General features: G+C 36.1%; 1 protein-coding gene across 14 annotated transcripts in view; it reads right to left on the reverse strand.

Annotated features, from left to right (window-relative positions):
* ABI2 (abl interactor 2) overlaps positions 1-14015 on the reverse strand; it is a 103625-nt gene that overhangs the window by 62748 nt on the left and 26862 nt on the right. For all 14 annotated transcript variants that reach the window (XM_043992194.1, XM_043992186.1, XM_043992193.1 and 11 more), the window contains exon 3: positions 2181-2357. In XM_043992194.1, the coding sequence (XP_043848129.1) occupies positions 2181-2357 (177 nt within the window). The remainder of the gene's footprint in view (positions 1-2180; positions 2358-14015) is intronic.

A 14015-nucleotide genomic window follows, 5' to 3' on the forward strand; every position in this document is an offset into this window, starting at 1 on the left:
GTGAAGCACAAATTCATTATTTTATGTTCTATAAGTGCCTCTTTGGAATTAAAATTAGGTAGTATTCCAGGTACTCTTACCTGCTTCGAGTCTGGTAAATCACAAAAGGTTTTCCAAGCTAGATTAAATTTTCATTATTAATTACCTTTCCAAAAAATGAAACTGCCTTGCTTGTAAATGGTTTTAGTAAATGTCCTTAGTAGAGCAACCTAAATACACTCAGGTCTACCCTAAAGCAAAATTCCTGATAATTATAGTAAATTTAAATATTTCTAGAGTTAGGAAGATTATACCATTTTTTTACTGGGGGGAACAGGAGATGGGGAGAATGAGTCTCCCTAACTCACCCAAGCTAGAAGTGAATCATCCACTCATGGCCCCATTCCACCACTGATCAGTCTGGAAGCTTTGACCTCTGCTGTTTTTCAAACTTACATCAGTTTACCCCTCCTTAGGCAGCCTAGTCATCTCTTAATCTTGGGGACTCCCCATATTAGTGTTGGACTTAACACAGACACCCATGTAACATTTTCACTTTCTGACTCAAACGAAAGGGGAAAAGATTCCATTTGAATTGTAACTAGAATGGTGTTTATTTCTGTCCAATTACTAACAAAGATCGTATGAATTTTATTAAGTGACTGTGTCAAACACTGTGCAAATACAAAGACAGAAGTCAGAGTTGTCTGCTTTTTGTTTAATCAATGGGTTTTTCTATTGCAAGTTTAGAACAAAATATCCTCATTTTCTCTCACTTTCTCAACATTCAACTAATTTCATTTCAGTTATATTTTAGGTTATATTTCACGATGTAATTAAACAAATAATTTTAAAATATCCACTCATCTAAAAAAAAGTCATTGTCTAACTAGTACTTTGAAGACAAGATATAAAAGAACTGACTTCTTTAAAGGACCAAAGCACTTATATATATACACATATATATGTATATATATGTGTATATACACACACACACACACACATATACATGTGTATATATATAAATATATATATATATATTATATATACACATATACACACACACACACATACACACACACACACACATATATATGTCTCTTTGCCACCCACAAGTATTATTCTATATGAAAATAAAGAATGACTATCCAGGTCTTGGAATTTCTTACCTTAAATCTTTACACTCTGAATCACTTATACAAAAGATCTTTTTTAAAAATCATAACATTGATAAATTTTGAATATAAGCTTCCAAGACAGACGGTCCCTAGCAAATAGCAGAGGGCACAAGGTTGTCACTTAATAACAATTTGTTGTGTCAAGCAAAACTTCTTGATAGCAGGGACCATGTCTTATACTTCTTTGTATTCTGTACTCCATCCTTATCCCCTATGTCTAGCACCAGGTTTGCATGATATAGAAGTTCAAGTACCTTTTGGGCAAATAAATCTATATAAAACATGTAATCTAGTATTTTTAAATGCTTTTATGTCTTTAAGTCAAAATTAGCATAAAATCAATGGCAATAATTTCCTATGACATGTATATTATTTTTTATTTTTTAAAAGCCCTGGTGCCCAAAAATTATTCTGAAAAAAATTCAAAGTAGTCTTTTATCTACAATTGTTTTTAACAAAAGAAGTCAGAAACTTAGCTAGTAAATTTTCTTTTTTCTTTTCTTTCTTTTTTTTTTTTTGGTGAGGCAATTGGGGTTAAGTGACTTGCCCAAGGTCACACAGCTAGTAAGTGTTAAGTGTCTGAGGGCGGCTTTGAACTCAGGTCCTCCTGATTCCATGGCCAGTACTCTATCCACTGCACCACCTAGCTGCCCCAGTAAATTTTCTAAATGGAATAAACATGCCAACCGTGTGCTGAATAATTTGTATGCTCAAGAATTTAAAATCTACAACAGGAAGACTAAGATATTCATATATCATGTCACGAGTTATTACCATAATAAATTAAGTAAGTGTAATTCATGCAAAGATGACCAATTTATAAAGAATTTAGGTAACTTTAAAGGACAAGCACCAATTAAAAGAAGACAGGTAAAATAGGTAAATAGCATCAGGAAAGGGATTATTTGTAGTTTTAGCAAGATCAGAACCTATTATTCTACAAGAGGTACAGAACATATTATATGATCAAGCTGTTCAGTTTCAGAAACTTTCTCAATGACTTTTGACAAACATGGTACATACCTTTACTCCATGCCCAATATCATCTAAAATTGTATAGTCAATAGGTTTTCTAATGTAACGAACTGGTCGTTCTAGGTTGGCTGGAGCAATAATTTTATGGGTTCTGGAAGTATTTTTGTTGGTAGTCAAAATACCAATTTCTCTCCTTGCAACTTTCTCTTTATGAATATCGACCGTCTGCAAAATACAATGTGAACAAAACAAAAAATATCTTTTGTATGTGTGTGTATATAAATGTGTATACATATCTGTAAATTATAAAATACTTATACAATGATTTTATATCAAATGTGAATGTGATAACTTATTTTGTATTTATTTATATTATGCCACTCCCCCATATCTCCATTCTGTAAAGTCATCATCATATATAGGTACTAAGTTATATCTATTTCTGGTCTAGTCAGAAAATTCTTTTAAACTGTGAGAATAATTTTTCTCCACTAAATATTCCCCAATATAAATTAAGACAGAAAATGTCAAATGTCACAAAACTTTTAGTCAAATTTAAGAAAATTCCCAATATACATCCTATAAATAAAATGCCCATTTACTAATAAAATTAATTTAATTTAAGAAGAATATTTTCTGATATTCTACTATTTAAAGATATATTTTAGTTCAGCAAGATTCCTATTTTTAACATAACATTAAGTACTTTAATAATTTCACTCAACTTTATTGAATACTTCATCAATCTTCTTGTTTTATTTATGAGATACTTACATTATACTTAGTACAGTACAGAACACATGTTTTTTAAGGTTTCTTTATCCAAAGATTTAATTTGCTAAATTTCTATGGATGGAATGAGAGAATTAATTTCTATAAAAGTGATCATTACTAATATGTCCCCTTTTTATCTATTAACTCTGCATCTTTTGCCAAGTTATGTTTATACACTCTCTCCTCTGTCATGATGGCCTCCAACCCAATCCCATTATTTCCTCAGCTGCCATTGCCATTACCACCACCACTCACTGGAATCATCCATCTGGAGCAAGAAGAAACCTTAAAGGTCATCTAGTTTAACTCCCTCATTTGATAGGTGAAGGAGCTGAAGGTTGGTGACTTGCCCAAGGCCTTAAAGGTATTAAGCAGCAGTCACTGTTAAAATGCAGGTCCTATGACTCCAAAACCAACACTTACCTCCTACAACTAACTGAAAATATTAGAGCACTTTTTTCGCAATATAAACCTCCTATATTTTTCATTTATTCACAACCTTTTAAATGAACATCTTCCTTATACCTACAGCATACACCACTGACATTCCTGTCATATATGTCAGGGCTTTGTGCATTCTTAATCAGGAATTATATTTACTTAATTCACTCTTATCATAGCACCAAATTAAAAGAGATTTAAAAGTGTTTTGATGATGATAATTAGGATGATTTGATCAATATGTTCAGAAACTGCTGGGGACCTTGACTTATTTTACCTTACTGCTATCACATTCACTTATGTTGATTCGTTCTTCACTAAACTATCAGAAGTTTAAAGCTTTGATTCAAATTTAGGTTTCTAAAATGCTACAGAGTTATTTTTAAAACTCTAAAGAAAATAATGTTTTTTATATTCCCCAATGCTGCATTTTTATGTTTGCCCCAAGATGCGGAGCATTAAAGAAGATAAAGCTTTACTGATAATACCTCCATTCACCACCACCACTCCTTCCAAAGAACAAAATAACCAAACATAAGTCTGGTGGATACTTCAGAAACATTAAAGCAGGCTTTTTTTGGGGGGCGGGGGGAGGTGGGGGGGGGAGGAGGCAACTGGGGTTAAGTGACTTGCCCAGGGTCACACAGCTAGTAAGTGTTAAGTGTCTGATGACGGATTTGAACTCAGGTCCTCCTGAATCCAGGGCCGGTGCTCTATCCACTGCGCCACCTAGCTGCCTCCAGGTTTTTTAATAATGAAACATTTAAAATGTCTGAATTTTTCTTAGTAAATTCTCAGAAAAACAACTTTCTAATATATATTTTGCCACTTTACAGAAAAAGATATTGACATAAAAAGACATAACCATATACTAAAAAGAAAACATAAGTGACTATTGTCATATTGTTAAGCAGCTCCCCAAATAGAGAATAAATGTTTGTCATTCAGAGGTTAAGCTATAGAAATAACATCAAAGTCCAAATAAGGCCAAGCACACTACTCCCACAATTCTCTATATCCACATGAATTTCACAGACCACCCAACATAAATGTATTTTTTAAAATTAAAGATTCATAAATTTCCACCTTAACACTTAAGCATTTCATCACTTGGGAGGAGTTTATCTGTTTGTTTTTAAAGGTAAAAATACAGTCTTTAAAGGTTACATTTGGCTAGAAGAAGCTAGGTGTTCAACAGAAGAGAAGCTTGACAGCAATGATACCAAAATACATTTAAGTCTGAGAAATATTGAATAATGGGCAGTTTTTGTTGGATGGTTCTTAGCTAATTGGAACCATTTCATTTAATCATCAGGAACTGAACTTAAAATAAATTTTAAAAACCTTATTCATTTCAACTACTCACCCAAAGATGATGATGATGATGATGACGACAATAACTAGCATTTATAAAGTGCCTACTATGTGTCAGGCACTGTGCTAAGAGCTTTTCAAATATTTCATTTGGTCCTCACAACCTTGGGAGATAAGTAATATTTACCATCCCCATTTTATATTTGAGGAAAATGAGGCAAACAGAGGTTAAGTGACTTGCCCAGAGTCATACAACCTAATCAAATTAAATACTAAAATTAAATGAAAATAAACCTAAAACTGCTGCTCTAAAAGAAAAAAGAAATTTTTTAAATATTTATGTCCAATTGGTCTATGTAAAATCAAAAAGGGGCAAGTATTCCATACAGATTGAGCCTCTTAGTAAATTGTCTATAGCCAGTCTCTGGAAATGTCAATCTTCAGCAAATAATTTCTAGCTGATCTAACTTATTCATGACATTACAGAAAAATAAAAAGATAAATGGTTACACTAATTTAAAACTGTAACATTATATTTGCATGATACTACATCACTGATATTCCATGGTCCAATATAAATGACCAAGTAGTCATCAGTCCGTGTTAATACTTGAACCATATTTTAAATGTACTTCTTTTAAGAATTTGTCATCTTGGGGCAGCTAGGTGGCGCAGTGGATAGAGCACCAGCCCTGGAGTCAGGAGTACCTGAGTTCAAATCCGACCTCAGACACCTAATACTTACTAGCTGTGTGACCCAGGGCAAGTCACTTAACCTCAATTGCCTCACTTAAAAAAAAAAAATTGTCATCTTATAAAACTAGAAGAACCATTTTATTCGACCTACAAATATTTTATAAATGACAAAACTACTGTTAAAATCTTACTGGTTACAATAAAAAGTCTAAGCTCATACAAACATAATAACAAACTGGACCCTAAAATAGTAGCCTGTTAGAAGTAATAAATTTTTGTAACACATTGAATAAAAAGACTAAAATATTTCAGCCTTTAATATTTTAAAAATGGAGATGGGCAAAAGTATTTTGTACAGTAATTTACCTCAAAACAATTGCACCCATTTAAGTTGCTTATCTTGTAGAACAGAAAATGTTAACTGAAGACAGCTGAAAATTATAAAGTTGTTCACATAATTTTTTGTAATTTATAGTCCTGGTTTTTTGTTGTTTGTTTTTTAACAAACACTACTGAGATTATGCACTTCCAAGATTTCAAAAGATAATCAAGCATATTAAAAACGTAGTTTATTTGACCATAAATAAATGTAAATTATTTGAGAAAATTAGTGAATAACATTTGCCTTAAAGAAAGAAAAGCAATCAGGTTATAGCTAATTGTCAACTTTAGAACTATATACAACCACCCTTACTTTGCAGCTTCATAATGCTCTGATTTTCCTATGCCAATAACATAAAGTTCTTGTGTTATATTAAAGTTTTAAGTCTAAAGTTAAAAACTGACCTGAAAGATTTTTAAATCCCTAAAAACTATGATTATAAATTTATCCTTGATTCCTAAAATCAGCCACTTATTCAAAATAAACTTTGCTTCACGTTTAGATCTGATCTAGAGATCAGCACGCACCTGTGGCAAATAAAAATATGGGTGGCCAGCAAGCAAAACTGAGCTAGTGCATTACTCCACTACTATCATTGCCCTCTAAGGGGTCCTTTAACATCCCACTGACCAGAAAAGCATGGATAGGACCTTGCTGCAAATGTGCATGATTTCCCACAACCTATTATTCACTGGCCATCCCATCCTTCAGACTGCATCGGCAGGCACCCCCACCCCAACCCCCAGACTCTCCAACCACAAATCCAAGTCCCAGGCTCCTCCAGGACCTTTCTGGCCAAGGTAGTGTGACTATATTCTCACCCAGCTCCCATGCCAGCCTGAGGCTCCACCCCCCCACCCCAAATACATTTCTCCCCAAAGACCCAAGCACATGCTCAGGCCACAGCAGATGGTAGGAAAGGAGGCTGAAACTATAATTTTAGGATTATCCATGCAATTGTTGTCTCTCATTACCATAGATAATCGAGAGTTGATTGTACTGGATATCACTACCTCAGATAGCTGCCCATCAGTGTGGGAAAAAATCTGCAATCAAACAGGTAGAGTGGATTAACTTGACTAGGTTTTGGTTGTGCTGTTGTTGTTTTTTTAAAATCTCTATGTCTCAATTTTTTACTAGTAATTTAATTTTAATGTGTAGTGAATATTTAAATCACAAAAGCACTTAAAATTGTAAATTGTTCATCAAGTAAGTAAATTGTTCATAATAATATGAATATGAAATTTCAGGCTACTCATTTTTGCAAACTTAAAGACGTATAAATGAAATTAATTAGGGACGGCATAAACTATACGTGAATAACAATGCTTATGAACCCTACTCTCACTTTAAAAATTTTGCCACTTTTGCAACCTAGATAAATGTGATCTTTTATATAAGTTCAGTGGAAGAAGGAGCATAGGTAAGGAGATAAACCTGGCTTTAGAGTCAATAAGACCTGGACTGAAGTCCAACCTCTGACACATATGTCATTAAACATTAGTTCCCTGAAAGCAACTCTTGAAGTACAGCTGAAGAGCTCTCCCAAAGAAATAAGGGGCGGGGGGAGAGAAAGAAGTGGGGTCTGGTAGAGAGAACAAGAAGGAAGGATGGAGAGAGACCAAGAAAGAATGAGAGTGAGAGAGAGAGAAAGAGGGACACAGGAAGAGGGATGGATGAAGGAAGGGAGGAAGGGAGGAAATATCAGACAAGGAAGAAACTCATCTAGTTTTCTTAGCTCTAATATTAAATAACTTTAGACTTCAGTTCTCTCATCTTTCATAATACAGAGGGAAAACGCTGGAACCATAGAAATAATTCAAAATTTTATGGTTTCTGTACAGGTCCTTGAGGAACACCAATTACTGCTCCTAAAATTCACCACCCTTTTAATTCCCCCTCTCCCATCTGCTAGCTGTTGCAGGACCAGGTTATTCAATAAGTCCTGGGGGACTAAAGTTAGGCCAGATGTTAAGAGAAATGAACCCCCCTGACTCCAGGGCCAGTGCTCTATCCACTGCACCACCTAGCTTCCCCTGAATTATGTTTTAATATTATCATTAAAAATCAACCTACATACCTAAAGGTATGTTCTTAAAGTCTATACCTTTGGCACAAGGGTCCTACCAACAAAAAAAGGTTTCAAGTATGAGCCCAGAAATGGAATGTTTCTTTGTCACCTGAGTTCCAGTCTAATTAAGCTCAGAGGTTCATCACCACATTAGCCAAAGAGGGATGGATTTTTTGGCTAAAGCAACTCATGAAGAGTATAGAGACATTGCATTCCACAGAGCACCCAATCCAAACAAAAACATAAGAAGCTTTCAATATTATTAGAATACACATTCATAAAATACTGCTTAGAAATGATGGAGAAATTCCAGAAGAAGAAAAAAAAAGTATAGTAGAGGTATAATTCAGTTTTAATGACTTCTATTAACATGTACAGTTTATTATGACACTTATCCCAGGCCAAAAACCTATACTAACAATGCCTTGCTTAAGTGACAACAGAAATTTTATTAAAATTTTAAATAATTATACTATTGTACTGTAAGAAACGATAAGCAGGGGGCAGCTAGGTGGCGCAGTGGATAGAGCACCGGCCCTGGAGTCAGGAGTACCTGAGTTCAAATCTGGCCTCAGACACATCCGGCTGTGTGACCCTGGGCAAGTCACTTAACCCCAATTGCCTCACCAAAAAAAAAAAAAAGAAAGAAAGAAATGATGAGCAGGCAGATTTCAGAGAAACCTGGAAGGACTTGCATGAACTGATGATGAGTGAAATGAGCAGAACCAGGAGAACATTGTACACAGTATCATTAACATTATGTGTTGATCAACTGTGATAGGCTTGATTCTTCTCAGCAATACAACAGTACAAGATAGTTCCAAAGGACTCATCATGGAAAATACTCTCAAAATCCAGAAAAAAAAAGAACTGTGGAATATGGATGCAGATTGAACCATGCTATTTCTTTTTGTTTTGGGTGCTACTGTTTTTCTTTTTTGAGGTTTTTCCTTTTTGCTCTGATTCTTCTTTCATAGCAAGACTAATGCAGAAATTTGTTTAATGTGATTGTACATATATAACCTATATCAGATTACTTGCTGTCTTGGGGAAGGGGGAGGGAGGGAGAAAAATTTGAAACTAGAAATCTTATAAAAACAAATGTTGAAAACTATCTCTGGGGCAGCTAGGTGGCGCAGTGGATAGAGCACCGGCCCTGGATTCAGGAGGACTTGAATTCAAATTCGACCTCAGACCCTTAACACTTACTAGCTGTGTGACCCTGGGCAAGTCACGTAACCCCAATTGCCTCACCAAGAAAAACAAAAACAAAAACTATCTCTACATGTAACTGGAAAAAAATAAAATACTTTTGTAATTTAAAAAAAATTTTAAATTATTTAAGACCTGCATTCATATATTACAAACCACATAGTATTCAAACTAATTACTACTCTTTTAGACAGTTACTATACAGAGTTACTCAATCAGTAATTTTAAATTTATTTTTCAGCATGTGCTGATTTTAAGGGAATTGAGTATATTTAACTTGATTTTTCTTTTATTTCTATAGAGTGCTTCTTGCTCAACTTTTAAGCAAAGATGTTGGTAGTGTTGATAAACTTTCCATTCTCATTCAATCTAAGAAGGATTTTAGTTCTTGTAACTGAGAAGAACACAGGGTTGAAGTAGATGGGTTAAGTTGATTAGCAAAGAGAGAAATGTGGGGGGAAAGTTAAAGATGTATACTAGTTAACTCATGTGTGAGTTTTCAAAAAGAGATAAAAGGGATACATGAAACAAAAAGAAATGAAGCCAGAGTCCAAACAAAGGGACTGTAAAATGATAGTGTGCCTGTCCCTTGGAATAGACAACAAGGAAAGAAAAAAAAAAACCAAATGTATCATACACCTGATACTTCATGACCCTAGACCTCTCTCTATCCCCAACATCTCTCTACTCAAACACCCTTATGAGTTCAAAGATCTTAGAATTGAAAGAATACAGAAAAGCAAAACATAGTGGATAGAGTGCTAGGCTTCAAGTTAGAAAGCCCTGAATTCAAATCCTACTTCTTACACTTAGCAGCTAAAAGTCACTTAAACTTTTTCAGCCTCATCTCTAAGATGGGGATGATAATACCTGTAGTACCTTCCTCAAAGGCTATTGGACAATGAAAGGGAGATCACTTATGTAGAGTGCTTTAACAATTTTAAAGCACCATATAAATGTTAGCTAAAACAACCTTCGTCTTCATCTTATTCAACCTCTACCTAGAGTCTGAATCCCCTTAACTTGATATCCCCATATTTATATAGCCAACCTTTCATTGAAGACCAAAAGTAACGGGGTCTTCTCTTCCTAAACACACTCTGTTCAATTCTTCCTCATCCTTTATATGCCATTTATGTATTAAATAACTGCTTCTTATTTCAAGAAACCTTCCCTCATCTCCATAGTAGGCAATGACCTGTCTTCCCCTTGAATATCACACATTTTGCACATTCCCCTTATGCAGTTATGTACCATTCTGTATTATATTATTTGTTTGTAAAACTATAAGCTCCTAAACTTTGGAAATCCCCTAGGACTTATAATACTCTTCGCACAACTGAAACTCTGCTATTACCAATGATCTCTCTCACTCACTCACTCACTCTTTCTTTTTTGGGGTTTGTTTTTTTGGTTTTGTTTTGGTTTTTTTGCAGGCAATGAGGGTTAAGTGACTTGCCCAGGGTCACACAGCTAGTAAGTGTCAAGTGACTGAGGACAGATTTGAACTCAGGTCCTCCTGAATCCAGTCTTAACTCAGATAGAGACCATTTATGTGACCCTGAGCAAGTCACTTCTGCTTCAATTCATCCATAAAACGGGCATAATAAAAGCACCTATCTTTCAGGGTTGTTATGAGGATCAAATGAGATCATGTTTACAAAGCACTCGCAAACCTTAAAGTGTCATATAAACAACTATCCTTTAAAAAAAAAAAGATACCACTTTCATCAAACCCTATACCCTCAAGCTACTGTCCTTTACTTCTCTCTTCCAAAATCAAGTTCCTAAGGAAAGTTTATTACCACCCACTCACTTCTGAACCCCCTGCCTTCTGGCTTCTAACCTTCACTTTAACTGAAACTTCTCTGTACAAGGTCACCAATAATCTATTGCTAAATCCATGTGTATTTTATCAGTCCTCCTATTTACTGACCTCTCCATGGCACCTGACACTGTTGATTCCCCACCCCACTTCCTTCTGCATACTCTAGGAATTTTCACCTCCCTATTCAGTCTCTTTTCATCATTCTTGTAGCATCATCATGCATATTCAGTCCTCTATGAATGCATATATCCCAGGGCTCAATCTTAGGCCCTCTCCTTTTCTCTCTCTACACTATCTTATCATCTCCCATTGATGTAGCTATCATCTCTATGTAGGTGATAAAAAAAATCTACCTATCAGGTCTTCATTTTTCTTCAGAATTCCATTTCTGCATTTGCAAGTGCCTCCTGGACATCACCATTTGGCTGGCCCTTAATTATCTTAAACTCAATGTATATATAAGAGAATTCCCTATCTCCTCTGAAAAATCACCTTTCATCCTACTATTAACTCCCTATTTCTGTTGAAGACACCACCATTCTTTTAGTCAGCCAGATTTACCACCTAAGATTCATTTTCAATTCTCCACTGTCAGGCATCCCCCAAATCCAACTAAATGCCAAATCTTATCTATTCTACCTCCTCCATATTTTTCACACTTGTCCCCTTCTCATCACTGATACCAGATCAAATAAAAGATCATAGATTTAGAGCTAGAAGGAATCAGAGGGGCCATCAAGTAAAACCCCCTCATTTTACAGAAGAGAAAATGGAAACATCAAGAGGTTAATTGACTTACCCAGGGTTATCTGCTACTAGTAAATGTCTGAAGCAGGCCATATTCAGTACATCAGACCGCGTCTGAAGCAAAACCATCCTAGTGCAAATTCTCATTATCTTTCTCCAACCTACTGCAACAATTTCCTGCCTGTTATTCGGTCAACAAACATTTATTAGTTTCCCTATATCTAATCTCTTCTTCTCCAACCCAACCTCTATACAGTTGCTAACAGCTATTTCTACAACACGGATCTGATGATACCACTACCCTGCTCAAGAAGCTTTACTGGCTCCCCACTACCTGTAGGTTAAAGTACAAACCCCTCAGTTCAATATTTAAAAAGCAATCTGGGGGGCAGCTAGGTGGCACAGTGGATAGAGCACTGGCCCTGGATTCAGAAGGACCTGAGTTCAAATCCGGCCTCAGACACTTAATTACTAGCTGTGTGACCCTGGGCAAGTCACTTAACCCTCATTGCCCCACCCAAAAAAAAAAAGCCATCTGGATCCTGTCTATTTTTCTAGTTTGATTACATATAATTTCCTCCTTATGATCTCTACAATTTAATCTAACTGGCTTGTTTTTCACCATCTATCTACAAGATATCATTTCCCGCCCCTGCCTTTGCACAGGTTGTCCGCTCTGCCTAGAATGTCCAAACCTTAACTCCCTTTGAGACTCAACCCAAATGTCACCTCAATTCAAGAGACCTTTCTTGATTCTCTTAGTTGTTAGTGCCCTCCTATATCCTTGCATAGATATCACTTTGCATTTATTTTGTATACATTTTTTATACATGTTGTTGTTGTTTGTACTTAGTTCTCAGAGGACCATGATATCACCGTGATGTCATGACTTGAAATGAACTGGATTTAAGTGAGGGAGGGCTGTGCAAGGTCACCAACTTCACTCTCCCCTCCAGAGCCATCTGGGTCTAGTGGCAAGATAGCTATCAGGACTGGAAATGACCCCAGATATTTAAGGCAATTGGGGTTAAGTGACTTGCCCAGGGTTACACAGCTAGGAAGTATCTAGGTGAAATTTAAGCTCAGGTCCTCCCAAATTCAGGGGCAGTGCTGTATTCACTTTGCCACCTAGCTGCTCCCCCATTTTTTACACATACTTATCAATGAAAACATTGTTTCCCCTAGCAGAATGTAAGCTCCCTCAAGGCAGGAATTAGAACTCACTTTTGTATGTATATGCCCAGTGCTAGGTACATGGTAGGAGTTTAATAAAATCTTTTTGACTGATCTGGTACACCCTAGTGTCAAAGGTGAGATTTAAATGCAAGATCTCTCCAGGTTCCTAATCTTGTATCTTTCTTTCCATTAGACCATGTTAGCTTAATCATTTCACAGTTGGTGGAGACAGCATAGTAAAATGGAAAGAATCATTAACTGGAAGTTAAGGGAACTAGTTCTAGTCAGGTCTTCAATTAAAGCATTTGGGAATCATAGTCCACTTAGTAACTCTCATCAATTTCCTTATCTATAAAATAAAAGTCAATTTAGAGGGGACAGCTAGGTGGCACAGTGGATAGAGCACTGGCCATGGAGTCAGGAGTACCTGACTTCAAATCAGGCCTCAGACACTTAACACTTACTAGCTGTGTGACCCTGAGCAAGTCACTTAACCCCAATTGCCTCACTTTAAAAAAAAAAAAAAAGCCAATTTAGAGTCTATCTAAACTTCTATCTTAACCTGGGCTGGGGTTGTGGACCCCTAAGGATTCTGTGGAGAGATTTCAGGGAGTCTATATACACAGATGAGGAAAAAAATTACATCTTTGTTTTTACTAACCTCTAACTGAAATTTAATATGTCCCTTAATTATGAATGTGGGCAACAAACTACAGAAAAATTATCAGTACCTATGAATTTGTCACCAATAGAAATTATAAATGTTTTCATAACATTACCATTGTTGCAGGTATTTCAAAATATCGCTTACACTCATTATTACTTAGAAATTACTGTTGTGGAGCAGCTGGTTGGCACAGTGGATAGAACACCAGGAGGACTTGAGTTAAAATGCAGCTTCAGATACTTACTGGCTGCATGACCCTGGGCAAGTCACTTAACCCCAACTGCCTCACCAAAAAAAAAAAAAAAAAGACTATATTTGGACTCTTCTCAGAGCCCTGAAGGCAGAGAGTGAGTCTCATTTCAGGCCCTACAGTTTTGTGACCCAAACCTCCCAGTAGGGGGCCACCCAGCACACAAGGCTCTGAGGCCTTAGGCTCGAGCAGGGCCTGAAGAAGGGCCTGGGTTTTGTGGGAGTCGGGCTAGGCTGGGAGTTCATGACTTGGAGCTCAAGCCCTGACTTGAATTTTGTTTTGAAAGGTTATGTTTACACAGGTACTGTTTAGTGGTTAATGGGGA

The sequence above is a fragment of the Dromiciops gliroides genome, chromosome 3, assembly GCF_019393635.1.
Source record: "Dromiciops gliroides isolate mDroGli1 chromosome 3, mDroGli1.pri, whole genome shotgun sequence".
Classification (NCBI taxonomy): Eukaryota; Metazoa; Chordata; class Mammalia; order Microbiotheria; family Microbiotheriidae; genus Dromiciops; species Dromiciops gliroides.